General features: G+C 49.1%; 1 protein-coding gene across 8 annotated transcripts in view; it reads left to right on the top strand.

Annotated features, from left to right (window-relative positions):
* Window positions 1-16642, top strand: part of LOC140420140 (mitogen-activated protein kinase kinase kinase kinase 3-like) — a 438778-nt gene that overhangs the window by 374236 nt on the left and 47900 nt on the right. For all 8 annotated transcript variants that reach the window (XM_072504215.1, XM_072504206.1, XM_072504185.1 and 5 more), the window contains 3 exons: window positions 14695-14779; window positions 14868-14947; window positions 16087-16147. In XM_072504215.1, coding sequence (XP_072360316.1) covers window positions 14695-14779; window positions 14868-14947; window positions 16087-16147 — 226 coding nt within the window. The remainder of the gene's footprint in view (window positions 1-14694; window positions 14780-14867; window positions 14948-16086; window positions 16148-16642) is intronic.

Below are 16642 nucleotides of genomic sequence, written 5' to 3'. Positions count from 1 at the left end.
GTTAATTTTAGTGCACTACCATGGCTCCAGCTGTGATAATTAACTTAAGGTATCGATCCAGTGACTGTCCGGGTCCAAATAGTTGATGATGGTCTATTTATCTGTTAATTATTGTGGGTTCATCACCTCAAAATATAAATGCTTTGATTTTTCTCACTATTGTTTAATGTAGTACAGCTTTCACTGCATTCACTGCAGATGTGATATAACGAAAAGGCTTTCACTTAAGTTGAGAAGCATTTGTGATTTGATATTCGTGAAATTCAGATTTGACAGCTTTGACATTCTTTTTCCAGAGGGTTATTTTAACATAGCTTTCACATTGTTTAGTCACACAGAATATTCTACTGTTCAATCTGTTGAGCTGCTTTCAACAAAAATTGAATAAAATGTCCAAATTATTAAAAACTGAAATAATTTTGTAATTGAACTACCTTTTATATTGGTCTTACATTTATTTACAATAGCATTTGCCAGGGCTATCACATAACACTAAAGAGGAAAAAATGGGTATACAAAAAGGAAACAATAAAAGGCTAATAAACAGGTGTACATCCAAACGTAACATATGTACAGGTATGGGGCCCTATTTTTGAGCCCCTGGCAGTCAGTTGCTGCAACTGTACTGTTTGAATTATGTACATGCGCCTCCTGGTATTAGAACTGCTTGCCCTGTGTTTTGCTTAACGTTCCCCCCCTCCTCTCCCCTCCTCCTAACCCCCCCCCCCCCTTCTGTTTTGGTCCTCCCTCCCCTTCTAACCCCCTCTTCCCTATTGGTTGCTGGTCACAAACAGGTCTTGGACAGGCTAGTGAAGAGCTTTCACTAGCCTGTCCAAGACCTTTCACTTAGGGCAGCCCGGTAGCATGGTGGTTAGCACAATCGCTTCACAGCTCCAGGGTCCCAGGTTCGATTCCCGGCTTGGGTCACTGTCTGTGCGGAGTCTGCACGTTCTCCCCGTGTGTGCGTGGGTTTCCTCCGGGTGCTCCGGTTTCCTCCCACAGTCCAAAGATGTGCAGGTTAGGTGGATTGGCAATGCTAAAATTGCCCTTAGTGTCCAAAAATGCCCTTAGTGTTGGGTGGGGTTACTGGGTTATGGGGATAGGCTGGAGGTGTGGGCTTGGGTAGGGTGCTCTTTCCAAGAGCCAGTGCAGGCTCGATGGGCCAAATGGCCTCCTGCATTGTAAATTCTATGAAATTCTATAATCTCCAGACAAGCAGAAGTCTTTGGGTGATAAGGGTTAGGGTGTCTGCCCCTCTCCACGTAAAGAGCTCTGGTTGCGGGGTTATTGTATTTGGGGGAAATCTAATGTATAATTTCTGCTTATTGTGTTTTTGTTTCTTTTTTTTCTTGTTGGGGGGGGGTTTGTTGAAAATTTGAATAAATATATTTTCCAAAAAAAAAGAGCTCTGGTTGCTCTGATACCCCGAAGACCTCCACTGGTGGGCATGGCACCACCCTCACCCCCATAACCTTGTACAGGGCCTTGAAAAAGGCGATCTAGTACCCAACCAGTCTGGGACAGGACCAGAACATGTGGGTGTGATTAGCCAGGCCTCCCTGGCACAGTTCACATTTATCCTCCACGTCCGGGAAGAACCTGCTCATGTGTGTCCTGGTTAAGTGCGCCCTGTGCACTACCTTTAGCTGCGTTAACTCAGCCCAGCGCATGAGGAGGTGGAGTTCAAACCTGCGCAGTGTGTTGTATCTGTAAAAGCTCAGATACTTTCAACCAGTTTGCTTTCTCAAAAGTTTTACCTAGGTGTGCTTATTAGCGAGGAGAACAAACCACAAACACAAGTTCAAATTCAAACTAATAGACAAAATTCTGAAGGAGAGAATTTATCTCCCACTTGGAATGGAAAAGTTTAATCAGGAATAGTCAGCATGGTTTTGTCAGAGGGAGGTCATGCCGAACAAATTTGAATTAATTTTTTGAGCATTTGACCAGGTGTGTAGATGAGGGTAGTGGAGTTGATGGAGTTTTCAAGGATTTAAGCAAAGCATTTGACAAGGACCCACATGGGAGACTTATAAAGAAGGCAAATGCACATGGGATACAGAGGAACTTGATAGAATCATAGAATCATAGAAGTTTACAGCATGGAAACAGGCCCTTCGGCCCAACCAGTCCATGCCGCCCAGTTTTTACCATTAAGCTAGTCCCAGTTGCCTGCACTTGGCCCATAACCCTCTATACCCATCTTACCCATGTAACTATCTAAATGCTTTTTAAAAGACACAATTGTACCCGCCTCTACTACTCCCTCTGGCAGCACATTCCAGACACTCACTACCCTCTGAGTGAAGAAATTGTCCCTCTGGGCCCTTCTGAATCTCTCCCCTCTCACCTTAAACCTATGCCCTCTAGTTTTAGACTCCCCTACCTTTGGGAAAAGATGTTGACTATCTACCTTAACTATGCCCCTCATTATTTTATAGACCTCTATAAGATCACCCCTAAGCCTCCTACGCTCCAGGGAAAAAAGTCCCAGTCTATCCAGCCTCTCCTTATAACTCAAACCATCAAGTCCCGGTAACATCCTAGTAAATCTTTTCTGCACTCTTTCTAGTTTAATAATATCCTTTCTATAATAGGGTGACCAGAACTGCACACAGTATTCCAAGTGTGGCCGTACCAATGTCTTGTACAACTTCAACAAGACGTCCCAACTCCTGTATTCAGTGTTCTGACCAATGAAACCAAGCATGCCGAATGCCTTCTTCACCACCCTGTCCACCTTCAAGGAGCTATGAACCTGTACTCCTAGATCTCTTTGTTCTATAACTCTCCCCAACGCCGTACCATTAACTGAGTAGGTCCTGGCCTGATTTGATCTGCCAAAATGCATCACCTCACATTTATCTAAATTAAACTCCATCTGCCATTCGTCGGCCCACTGGCCTAATTGATCAAGATCCCGTTGCAATCCTAGATAACCGTCTTCACTATCCACTGTGCCACCAATCTTGGTGTCATCTGCAAACTTACTAACCATGCCTCCTAAATTCTCATCCAAATCATTAATATAAATCACAAATAACAGTGGACCCAGCACCGATCCCTGAGGCACACCACTGGTCACAGGCCTCCAGTTTGAAAAACACCCCTCTACAACCACCCTCTGTCTTCTGTCGTCCAGCCAATTTTGAATCCAATTGGCAACCTCACCCTGGATCCCGTGAGCTTTAACCTTCTGCAACAACCTACCATGCGGTACCTTGTCAAAGGCTTTGCTAAAGTCCATGTAGACAACGTCTACTGCACTGCCCTCATCTACCTTCTTGGTCACCCCCTCAAAAAAACTCAATCAAATTTGTGAGACATGATTTTCCACGCACAAAGCCATGCTGACTGCCCCGAATCAGTCCTTGCCTCTCTAAATGCTTGTAGATCCAGTCTCTCAGAATACCTTCTAGCAACTTACCTACTACAGACGTTAGGCTCACCGGTCTGTAGTTCCCAGGCTTTTCCCTGCTGCCCTTCTTAAACAAGGGCACAACATTCGCTACTCTCCAATCTTCAGGCACCTCACCTGTGGCTGCCGATGATTCAAATATCTCTGTCAGGGGACCCGTAATTTCCTCCCTAGCCTCCCACAACATCCTGGGATACATTTCATCAGGTCCCGGGGATTTATCTACCTTGATGCGCTTTAAGACTTCCAGCACCACCTCCTCTGTAATATGCACACTTCTCAAGACATCACTATTTATTTCCCTTAGTTTCCTAACATCCATGCCTTTCTCCACCGTGAATACCGATGAGAAATATTCATTCAGGATCTCACCCAATTCTTGTGGCTCTGCACATAGATGTCCTTGTTGATCCTTAATAGGCCCTACTCTGTCCCTAGTTACTCTTTTTCCCTTTATGTATCTGTAGAAGCTCTTTGGATTCTCCTTTGCATTATTTGCCAAAGCAATTTCATGTCCCCTTTTTGCCCTCCTGATTTCCCTCTTAACTCTATTTCGACAATCTCTATACTCTTTAAGGGATCCACTTGATCCCAGTTGTTTATGTACGTCATATGCCTCCTTCTTCTTTTTGACCAGAGTCTCAATATCTCGAGTCATCCAGGGTTCCCTACTTCTACCAGCCTTGCCCTTCACTCTAATGGGAATGTGCTTACCCTGAACCCTGGTTAACACATTTTTAAAAGCCTCCCATTTACCAGCCGTCCCTTTGCCTGCCAACAGTCTCCCCCATCTACCTCTGAAAGTTCCTGTCTGATACCATCAAAATTGGCCTTGCCCCAATTAAGAATTTTAACTCTTGGGCCAGACCTATCATTCTCCATAGCTATCTTAAAACTAATGGAGTTATGGTCACTTGTCCCAAAGTGATCCCTCACTAACACTTCTGTCACTTGCCCTTCCTTGTTTCCCAAGACGAGGTCAAGTTTTGCCCCCTCTCTAGTCGGTCCATCCACATACTGAATGAGAAATTCCTCCTGAATACACTCAACAAATTTCCCTCCATCCAAGCCCCTAATGCTATGGCTGTCCCAGTCAATGTTGGGAAAGTTAAAGTCCCCTACTATTACCACCCTATTTTTCTTGCAGCTATCTGTAATCTCCTGACATATTTGCTCCTCAATTTCCCGCTGACGATTTGGGGGCCTGCAGTACAGTCCTATCAAGGTGATCTCTCCCTTCTTATTTTTCAGTTCCACCCATATAGACTCAGTGAGCGAACCCTCGGATATATCCCCTCTAAGTACTGCCGTGATGTTCTCCCTAATCAAAAACGCCACTCCCCCTCCTCTCTTACCTCCTGTTCTATCCTTTCTATAGCATCTGTACCCTGGAACATTGAGCTGCCAGTCCTGCCCCTCCCTTAGCCATGTTCCAGTCATAGCTATAATATCCCAGTCCCAGTGATAAGGTGGATTCAAAGCTGGCTGAGCTGTAGGAAACAGAGGGTGATGACAGACGGCTACTTTAGTGACTGGAAGCCAGTGACCAGTGGCGTACCACATGGATCTGTGCTGGGTCCCCTATTATTTGTCATTTTTATAAATGATTTGGATGTGAGCAGCACGGTAGCGCAGTGATTAGCACTGCTGCCTCACGGCGCCGAGGTCCCCGGATCAATCCAGGCTCTGGGTCACTGCCTGTGAGGAGTTTGCACATTCTCACATTCTCCCCCTGTCTGTGTGGGTCTCACCCCCACAACCCAAAAGGATGTGCAGGGTAGGTGCCACGTGAAATTGCCCCTTAATTGGAGAAAAAGAATTGGGTACTCTAAATTTATTTATTTTTTTAAAGAAAAAATACTTAACTAAATGACTTAGATGACTATGTGGGGGGTAGGATCAGTAGGTTTGTGGATGACACAAAGATAGGCCGGGTGGTTAACAGTGAGGCTGTAAATCAGGGATATGAACAGGAACCTGGGCAGCACATTCATCTTGATCATCTGCACTCTCCCCGCCAGGGAGCACAGGAGCAAGTCCCACCTCCTCAGGTCCCTTTTTACCTCCTCTACTTTGTGCACTTGGGAGAAGGAGAACCCCTTCTCCCTTGGGTGCCGGAAACTCCATGGCCTCCCCCAACATCTACTCAGATTGCCTCCACAATTTGGGGCTAGATTTGTCCGTCTGTAGGTCTGTACGGAGGTACGAAGTCTCCCCCCACGATGAGTTGGCTAAGGTGTTCTGCGAGAGAATGTCACAGGCCATTGAAGAATATGTAACCTGTAACCAGAATGGCAGAGATCTCGCCCTCCACATTCTTGGAGGCACGTTCTCCCCGTAGGTTTCCTCCGGGTACTCCGGTTTCTTCCCACTGTCCAAAAGTGTGTGGGTTAGGTGGATTGCTCTTAGTGTCCAAGAAGGTTAGGTGGGGTTACGGGCTTACAGGGATAGGGTGGAGGAGTGGGCTTAAGTGGGGTGCATTTTCCGTGGGCCGGTGCAGACTCGATAGGCTGAATGGCCTCCTTCCGCACTGTAAATTCTATGATTCTATGATAAGACTCTGGATCTTTTCACTGGGCTGTTAAGCCCCTGTGGTTCCAGGCGATTATCCTGATGGGGGAATTCTGACCCCTCCCTCCTGTGGGGTCAGCCATATTTACCATGTGGTCGTGCTCCTGCACTACAGGGTTTCCCATTATTTGGGGGCCATTTAAGATTGCCACACTACCTTCTTTGTTCCAGCTGTCCACATGTGTGACCTATTGTAGCCAGCATTTCTCTACCCCCCCCCCCCCCGCTCCTCTGCTCTAACATCCCCCCTTCCCTGTGCCCCTGTGGGTTCTCTTCTCTTCCCCCATTCGTCATTCTCACCCCTTCCCCCTGACTTGGTGTTGTGGCACCCCATTCTGCCAGGCGCCCCCCCCACCTCCTTTCAAGAGCTGCGCTGCGGCAGCCCCTCTCCTACTTCCTTGTACTAGCACGTTCACCAGCATGGCCATCCCCCTGGGCGCGACTCCACCAAACCCCCCCCCCTCGCCAATGCAGGTGTTCAGCCCAAGAAAAGAAGAAACATTATCAATGTTCCATATGTGTCTATTATTGCTGTCTTCCCAGCCCATTCTTTTGGATGAACACCTCTGCTTTTCCCAATGTGCTGAAATCTGCTTATTGTCACCCAGAGTCTTGTTGGGTACAACATCCCGAACTGCATATTCTTGTATAGGGCCATCTTGACCCCATTGAACTCCGCCCGGCCCTTGGCCAGGTCGGCCCCAATGTCCTGATATATGCGGATCATATGCCCTTCCCATTTGCAGGACCTCGTGCTTCTTTCCCAGTTCAGGATTCGCGCCTTTTCTTGGAATCTGCAGTTTTGCAATAGTTGCCTGGAGTGGTTCTCCTGCCTTGGGGCTTTACCGGAGAGACCTGTGGGCCCTGTCCACCTCTGGGGGCTTGGGGAAGCTTTCTCCCTTGACCAGTTTTCCTGGTATCTTTGCTACGTATTCTGTTGGATTTCAACCCACTGTACCCTCCGGTAATCCAACAATCCTGAGGTTATGGCGGCGAGACCTGTTCCCTTGGCCTTCCACCTTTCCCTTGAGCGTTCCCTGGGCTGACACCAACTTTGCCACTTCAGTCTCCAGCAAGGTGATCCGATCATGCTGGTCAGTGGCCGCCTTCTCCAATTCCCACACCTTCGCCTCCAGAGTCTCCAATCACGTTCTGTCCTTTCCAGCGCCTCCTTGAAGGGAGCCAGAGTAATTATTTTCGCCAACTTCACAGTCACCATGAGGTCGGCCTTAATGGAGTCCCTATATAATCTTTTTATTGTCACAAGTAGGCTTGCATTAACACCGCAATGAAGTTACTGTGAAAAGCCCCTAGTCGCCACATTCCGGCGCCTGTTTGGGTACACAGAGGGAGAATTCCGAATTCTCAGCTGGTACGGGAATTGAAACTGTGCCGCTGGCCTTGTTCAGCATCACAAACCAGCTGTCCAGCTCACTGAGCAAAACCAGCCCCCATGAGGAGCTCTTGCATAAAGCACTCCATCCACTGCATTGGCGATCCCGCCATGTCCTGCTCCACTTCGGTCCTTGTGTTCCAGGCTGCATTTCTAATTTTAAAGGAATTTTGAAAGTAACTACTAGGTTGAATTTGAAAAGTGAATATTATGAAAGTTTTTAATCAAAAAAATCCTTGAAGAACAAAGGATACCACCAAAGTAGAAGAGAAAACGAGGCAAATAAGGAAGCAATGATTGGGAGATGCCATGTTTACAGTTTTGGCAAGTCTTTAAATTGCAAGTTAAGAGAAAAGACGAGTGAAAAGTTTTTTGAGATCCTGAAAAAGAACGAATCATGGAAAAGCTGTGAAGATTGAGAAGAGGAAAGGTGACTGAAAGGTAGCTTTCAAAGTTTAGAAGAACTCAAGACTATTCAGAGGATCAGTCACCATAGTAATATGAATAATTATTATTTTTTTTAAATAATTTTTATTAAGGTTTTCATAAAATATCAATAACAAAATGAAAAAGGACCCCAACAGGGCTAAGTACAAAACACAGTCTAGAAAAGCAACCCTCCCTACCCCCCTCCCCCTGTACATAAATAATAAATTAACATTAACAGTAAACCTCCCCCGAGTTGCTGCTGCCATTGACCAATGTCTACCGTTCAGCCAGGAAGTCTAAGAACGGTTGCCACCGCCTAAAGAACCCTTGTACCGACCCTCTCAAGGCGAATTTCACCCTCGCCAACTTAATAAACCCCGCCATATCGTTGATCCAGGATTCCACTCTTGGGGGCCTCGCATCCTTCCACTGAAGAAGAATCCTTCGCCAGGCTACCAGGGACGCAAAGGCCAGAATTCCGGCCTCTTTTACCTCCTGCACTCCCGGCTCCTCTGCGACCCCAAATATTGCGAGCCCCCAGCCTGGTTTGACCCTGGATCGTACCACCCTCAACACCGTCCTCGCTATGCCCCTCCAAAATTCCTCCAGTGCTGGGCACGCCCAGAACATATGGGTGTGATTTGCTGGGCTCCCTGAGCACCTAACATACCTGTCCTCACCCCCAAAGAACCGGCTCATCCTTGTCCCGGTCATGTGTGCCCTGTGCAGCACCTTAAACTGTATGAGGCTGAGTCTCGCGCACGATGAGGAAGAGTTCACCCTCCCTAGGGCATCTGCCCACGTCCCTTCCTCAATCTCCTCTCCTCTTACCTTTCACCTCCACCACCGAGGCCTCCTCCTCCTGCATCACCTGGTAAGTTTCCGAGATCTTCCCCACTCCCACCCACCCCCCCGAGAGCACCCTGTCCTGTACTGCGTGTGGCAGCAGCCGCAGGAATTCCACCGCCTGGCAAACACCCTTACCTGTAAGTACCTGAAGGAGTTCCCCTGGGGGAGCCCGTACTTCTCCTCCAGCTCACCCAGGGTCGCGAACTTCCCGTCCACAAACAGGTCCCCCAACCTTCGAATCCCTGCCTTGAGCCACCCCGAAAACCCTCCATCTGTTCTCCCTGGGACAAACCGGTGGTTCCCCCGTATTGGGGTCCACACCGAGGCCCCAACTCCCCCCCCCCCCCCCCCCCCCCCCCCCCCCGTGCCGCCTAACCCCAGATTTTGAGGGCAGCCACCACCACCGGGTTCGTGGTATACCTCCTTGGAGGGAACGGCAGCGGTGCCTTTGCTACTGCCCCCAGATTCGTACCCACACAAGACGCCATATCCAGCCTCTTCCATGCAGCCCCCTCTATCACCCACATGCGCACCATCGTCGCATTGGCGGCCCAGTAGTACCCACAGAGGTTGGGCAGTGCCAGCCCCCCCCCCCCCTATCTCTACTCCGCTCCAGGAACACCCTTCTCACCCTCGGAGTCCCTCGCGCCCACACAAACCCCATTATACTCCTGTTGACCCGCCTAAAGAAGGCCTTCGGGATAAACATGGGGAGGCACTGGAACAGGAACAAAAACCGTGGGAGCATCGTCATTTTGACTGACTGCACCCTACCCGCCAAGGACAGCGGCAACGCGTCCCACCTCTTGAATCCCTCCTCCATTTGCTCCACCAGCCTTGTGAAATTAAGTCTATGCAGGGCCCCCCTGGCCACCTGGACCCCCAAATACCTGAAGCTCCTCTCCGCCTTTTTTAGTGGGAGCTCGCCAATCCCCCTCTCCTGGTCCCCTGGGAGAACCACGAACAGTTCGCTCTTCCCCATGTTGAGCTTGTACCCCGAAAAATCCCCGAATTCCCTAAGGATCCTCATTACCTCCGGCATTCCCCCCACCGGGTCTGCCACATATAGCAGCAAGTCGTCCGCATAGAGCGAGACCCTATGCTCCTCCCCACCCCGCATCAACCCCCTTCAGTTCCTCGACTCCCTCAGTGCCATAGCCAGGGGTTCAATCGCCAGTGCAAAGAGCAGGGAGGACAGGGGACACCCCTGCCTCGTCCCTCGGTGCAAATGAAAGCACTCGGACCTCCTCTTGTTTGTGACCACACTTGCCATCGGGGCCTCATACAACAGCTTAACCCACCTGACAAACCCCTCCCCAAACCCAAACCTCTTCAGCACCTCCTACAAGTACCCCCACTCTACCCTATCGAAGGCTTTCTCAGCGTCCATCGCCACCACTATCTCCGCCTCCCCCTCCCTCGCCAGCATCATGGTAACGTTCAAAAGCCTCCGCACATTCGCGTTCAACTGCTTCCCCTTCACAAACCCCGTTTGGTCTTCGTGGATGATCTGCGGCACACAATCCTCAATTCTCATGGCTAAGACCTTCGCCAGCACCTTGGCATCTACATTTAGCAACAAAATCGGTCTGTAAGACCCACACTGCAGGGGATCCTTGTCCCGCTTCAGGATCAAGGAGATCAGTGCCCGGGACATCGTCGGGGGCAAAGCCCCCCCCTCCCTTGCCTCATTGAAGGTCCTAACTAGCAAAGGGCCCAACAGGTCCATATATTTTTTGTAGAATTCGACCGGGAAACCGTCCGGCCCCGGTGCCTTCCCCGCCTGCATGCTTCCTGTCCCTTTGGTCAGCTCCTCCAGCCCAATCGGGGTCCCTAATCCCGCCACCAGTCCCTCCTCCACCTTCGGAAACCTCAATTGGTCCAGGAAGCGGCCCATCTCTCCCTCCTCCCGTGGGGGCTCGGACCGGTACAATTCCTCATAAAAGTCCCTGAAGACCCCATTGATGCCAACCCCACTCCGCACCACACTCCCTCCCCTGTCCTTAACTCCCCCGATCTCCCTAGCTGCGCCCCGCTTCCGAAGCTGATGCGCCAGCATCCGGCTTGCCTTTTCCCCATACTCGTAAATCGCCCCCTGGGCCTTCCTCCACTGCACCTCCGCCTTCTTGGTGGTCACCAGGTCGAATTCGGCCTGGAGGCTGCGCCTCTTCCTCAACAATCCTTCCTCGGGTACCACCTCATACCTCCTGTCTATCCTCACCATCACCCCACCAGCCTCTCCCTCTCCCCCCGCTCCCTCCTTTCCTTGTGGGCCCTAATGGAGATCAGCTCTCCCCTAACCACCGCCTTCAGCGCCTCCCATACCATCCCCACTCGGACCTCCCCGTTATCGTTGGCCTCCAGGTACCTCTCTATACTTCCTCTGACCCGCTCGCTCACCTCCTCATCCGCCAACAGCCCCACCTCCAAGCGCCACAACGGGCGCTGGTCCCTCTCCTCCCCCAGCTCTAAGTCCACCCAATGCGGGGCGTGGTCCGAAATGGCTATCGCCGAATACTCGGTATCCTCTACTCTCGCTATCAGCGCCCTGCTCAAAATAAAAAAGTCGATTCAGGAATAAGCCTTATGGACATGTGAGAAGAATGAAAATTCCCTCGCCCCCGGCCTTGCAAATCTCCAAGGGTCCACCCCTCCCATCTGGTCCATAAACCCCCTCAGCACTCTAGCCGCCGCCGGCTTCCTACCCGTCCTAGACCTGGAGCGATCCAGTGCCGGATCCAGCACCGTGTTAAAGTCTCCCCCCATTATCAGGCCTCCCACTTCCAAGTCTGGGATCCGACCCAACATGCACCGCATAAAACCAGTTCGGGGCATACACATTGACCAGTACCACCCTCTCTCCCTGCAGCTTACCACTTCCCATTACGTACCTACCGCCATTGTCTGCCACAATGCTCGACGCCTTGAATGACACCTTCTTTCCCACCAAGATCGCCACCCCTCGATTTTTGGCATCCAGCCCCGAATGAAACACCTGACCTACCCACCCTTTCCTCAATCTTACCTGGTCGGCCACCTTCAGGTGTGTCTCCTGGAGCATAACCAAATCCGCCTTCAGCCCCTTCAGGTGCGCGAACATGCGGGCCCGCTTGACCAGCCCATTCAATCCCCTTCCATTCCAGGTCCAGACCCCCGTCTCGACCCTCCCCACTCGCTCCAGCTCCCCCTTGACCATAGCAGCAGCAGCAACTCGATTCCCAACCACCCCCCCACCCCCAGCTAGGACCCATCCTAGCTGTTTTATTCCCCCCATTGCACTTCCGCAAGTCAGCTGACTCCCGCTGACCCCGGCCACTCCCGCCTCGCCTTCGACTCCTCCCATTGTGTGCCACACCCTCTTCCGTTCCCCATCCACAGGCTCTCCCCCTCCCCCTTCCATCCTAAGCGCGGGAAACAACCCTCGCTTCCCTGCCCCCTCCAGTCTTGAGCGCGGGAAAATGCCCACGCTTTCCACCTACCCGGCCCCGCCACCTCTTACGCAGATCCTTTTACAGGCCCAGTCCCCTCACCCCCGTCTCGGGCCTCCCCCTCCCCAGCGGGGCCCCATCTTACCGCCGGCCATCCACCCCTGTTCGATTTGGTTACCCCCCCCTCCAAGAGCCCCCCGACCAACCCAACCAAAACAGTGCCCAACCCCCCCCTAACCACCCTGACCGAACCAGAAAGAAAAAAACAAGAGCAAAGGTCCCCCCCTCAAAAAGTAACATATCAACCGCAGTCCTCAAACGCCCATCCCGACCCTCAATCTGTGTCTAACTTCTCGGCCTGAACAAAGGCCCACGCCTCCTCCGGAGACTCAAAATAATGGTGCCGGTCCTTATAGGTGACCCACAGTCTCGCCGGCTGCAACATGCCAAACTTCACCCCCTTCCTGGGCAGCACCGCCTTCGCTCGATTGTACCCGGCCCTCCTCTTCGCCACCTCTGCACTCCAATCCTGGTATATTCGAACCTCCGCGTTATCCCACCTGCTGGTCCTCTCCTTCTTGGCCCACCTGAGCACACACTCCCGATCAGCGAACCGATGAAACCGCACCAGCACTGCCTGTGGAGGCTCGTTAGCCTTAGGCCTCCTCGCCAGCACTCTATGGGCCCCTTCCAGCTCCAGGGGCCCCTGGAAGGACCCTGCTCCCATCAGCGAGTTCAACATGGTGACCACATAGGCCCCCACGTCCGGCCCCTCCAGCCCCTCCGGGAGGCCCAGAATCCGCAAATTCTTCCGCTCGACCGATTCTCCATCTCCTCGAACCGCTCCTGCCATTTCTTGTGGAGCGCCTCGTGTGCCTCCACCTTTACCGCCAGGCCTAAGATCTCGTCCTCGTTGTCGGAGATCTTTTGTCGAGCCTCGCCACCCCCTGGGCCGTCTGTGTCTGCAGGAGCTTATCAATTGAAGCCTTCATCGGCTCAAGCAGGTCCGCTTTAATCTCTCTGAAGCAGCGCTGGATACCCTCCTGCTGCTTCTGCGCCCACTGCATCCACGCTGCCTGGTCTCTGCCCGCCGCCATTTTGTTCTTCTTCCCTCGCACCTTCTTCGGGTCCACCACCACCTTTTTAGTTGCCCCGCTCCTGGTAAAAGCCATATACTATCGGGGAATTGTTGTGATCTCCTTCCCACGCCGGGAATCGTCGATAAAGTGCCGTTGGGGGCCCTGAAAAGAGCCCAAAAGTCAGTTTTTGCGGGAGCCGCCGAATGTGCGACTTAGCTCCGCATAGCCGCAACCGGAAGTCAGTAATATGAATAATTAGCCAACAAGAGGAAGATTGACAAAAGATCAAGATGTGAGATAAGTTCCCATTGTATAGTAGTCTTTATCTTATCTTGCCCAAATCGGCAAACAAAGTGATAGAGCGCAGAATAATTTTCAAGTTTTGGGTGCCCTGGGACTTTATAGAGACTTGAAAGCTGTTGAGGAATAAGGTAATTTGAGAGAGTAGGGCTAGCAACGGAAAGGATGCTTGGAGGTCTGAGGAAATAGACGAAGAATGGTGCTAAATGAGAAAAAATGTGCTTGTGTCCATTGAAGAGCTGGTAACTGCTGATTAGCTTTATGAGAGACTTTGAGAAAATAGCTCTTCAAGAATTTGAATATGGATTGCCCTTCCTGAGGGAGATCAAGATGTGATTCAGTATTTTGCTTTCAGAGGACTGTAAATTGTTTGCACTAAAGGTTGTGACAAAACTTATAGCTTAATCAATAGCAGAAGGGTTGGATGATGGTTGAGGAAGGCAGTTTATATGTGAAGAAAGAACAAAATAATTCCTGGAGAACCCGAGTTAATGTTAAAAAGTCCTGAAGGATGAGCAATCACTTACAGCACAAGTGGGATGACTGTCGAGGAAATACAATAGCCATCAGCAACTCCAAAGACTTTGGAGATGTTGACAGTAATAAGAAATCGTCAAGATGTATATCGTTTCTAAATAAAATACAAAATTTGAAGTGAAATACACAGCAAGTTTTTAATGGGAATAAAGTTCATATTATTTTGTTCTGATTTTTTTAGGCGGTAATACCACAGTATGAAATAGATTTGCAGTCAAAAAAGGTAAAAGCTGGAAGTAGGTGTTGTAGGAATCCAAATACAGAACTGGATAATTTAACCAATAACATGCTGTGACACATGGACCTAGCATGGTGGATGAGAATTAAACAACACTAATTGCAAAATACCTTTGCTGTGGCTGTAGTTTAAAAAGGTCAAATTTCCGATAATCTTTCAGGGACAATGCTGTACTAATTGCAAAATTAAAACATTGTGATTGCTATTTCAGAAAGTTGTGCATTACCAATAATGGTCTATCTTTATGCATTGTTTGGTCTCAGTAAGTAAAAAGAGAACTAGTTCAATGAAACACCACTTACAAAATGTGTTGGAGTCAAACACACCTACCGTAGTTAAAAAGGGAATGTCTGCTGGTGGTACCCTGTATATTTTTCATTCTCTAATCATGTCATGTAAAATGACCAAATGCAACATTATTTTCAATAAAATTTAAATATATTTTTTTCCAGATGGGTGCTTGTTTCTCTAAGGTTTTCAATGGTTGCCCTCTGAAAATTCACTGTGCAACTTCATGGATTAATCCAGACACACGAGGTATTTGTTGTTTCCAAAATAAAAATTATAACCGTTTATTCGTGATTTCTGCTTTCTTAATTAAGTTATCTATACTTTTTCCTTCTAGATCAGTACCTCATATTTGGTACTGAAGAAGGCATTTACACTTTAAATCTTAATGAATTACATGAAACATCAATGGAGCAGGTAAATTTGATTATTTGTTTTGAACAATGTTTAACGTTTAAACTATTGCTCATATTGATGAAAATATCCCATTGATGTACTACCCAGAATCCCCCTCGAAAGGAAGTGGGTAGTGGGTGAGAAGTCGGTGTGGGAGTGGATGGAGGCGGCCTTTTGTAAGAACACTAGCTTAATGATCCTGTTGACGGCGCCTTTGCTGTTCTCGCCCGGCCTGGCCCAGTGGTGGTGGCGGCCCTGAAGATAAGGGGACAGTGGCGACAGCACCTGAAGTTTGGGCACCGATATGGGAATCATAGATTAATGGATTGGGAGGGAGCCACAATAGGAGAAGTCAAACGGAATTGGGACAAAGAGCTGGGGAGGGAGGTTGAGGCTGGGATATGGGATGAAGCTCTGAGGAGAGTGAATGCATCCTCTTTGTGTGCTAGGCTTAGCCTTATTCAATTCAAAGTGGTTTATAGGGTGCATATGACAGTGGCCAGAATGAGCAGGTTCTTTGAGGGGATGGAGGATAGGTGTGGGCGGTGTACGGGGGAGCCAGCAAAACATGTCCACCTGTTTTGGGCTTGTCCGAAGTTGGAGGAATTCTGACGGGGGTTCGCTGACGTTATGCGTGAGGTGTTGAGGGTCAAGATTGTCCCAAGACTAGAAGTGGCGGTTTTCAGACTGTCAGAAGACCCAGCGGTGCAGGGGGTGAGAGAGGCCAAAATCTTGGCCTTTGCCTCCCTGGTAGCCCAGAGACGGATCTTGTTGGAATGGAGGGACTCGGGGGCCACCAAAACCGGGGCTGTGGGTGAGCAACCTCACAAAATTCCTTAAGCTGGAAAAATCAAGTTCGCCTTGAGACGGGGGAGGCAGAGTGGATGAAAGGCAATGGCAGGGAGGGTGGGGTGGTGGGTATTATTTATTTGTTACGAGACTTCCTGTTCTCTTTTTTTGGTTTTGGTTGTGTTCTATGTATATAATTTATAAATGCCTTAATAAAAATATTTTAAAAACATAATCTTCCTTGAAAATTAAGTTGTGTATTTAAAAAATCACAATTTGACTTGCTTTACTGTGGGGTGTTTTGAGGATGGACAGGAATATAATACCTTATACATCTGAATCTCTAAGATGCTCAATGTGTTTCATTTTAGCTTGTCCAAAGAAGGTGCACGTGGCTGTATGTAATGAACAATGCATTACTTTCGATATCTGGTAGGTGCCATACAATATTTTCATGCCTGAAATTCTGTAAACCACTTTAGCAGTCCTTTGTATGAAGGGCAATAGCAGAAATTGATCATTTGTAATCTATGAAGATTTTTATATAACATGTTGTATTTTACAAAAGATACTCGTGCTTTAAATGCCAGTTATGGAGTCATTATGGCACAGAAGGTGGTCATTCGGCCCATTCAGTCCATGCTGGCTCTCTTTAGAGCAATCCAGTCAGACCATTCCATTCCTCTGTCCTTACCCTGTAATCCTGCAAGTTAATTTCCCCAAAGTGCCGACCAAAATTCCTTTTGAAATCTTTGATCGTCTCGGCTTCCACCATCCTCGTAGGCAGTGAGTTCCAAGTCATCACTCAAATGTGTTTTTTTAAAAGTTTTCCATCACAACACTGCCATATCTCTTAACCAAAATCTTAAATCTGTGTTCCTAGTTCTAATACCATCAGTTAATTGGAACAACTTTTATTTTTGTCTC

Source organism: Scyliorhinus torazame, chromosome 1, assembly GCF_047496885.1.
Source record: "Scyliorhinus torazame isolate Kashiwa2021f chromosome 1, sScyTor2.1, whole genome shotgun sequence".
Classification (NCBI taxonomy): Eukaryota; Metazoa; Chordata; class Chondrichthyes; order Carcharhiniformes; family Scyliorhinidae; genus Scyliorhinus; species Scyliorhinus torazame.
The sequence above is the reverse complement of the archived record's forward strand: the minus strand, read 5'-3'. Positions and strand labels throughout refer to the sequence as shown.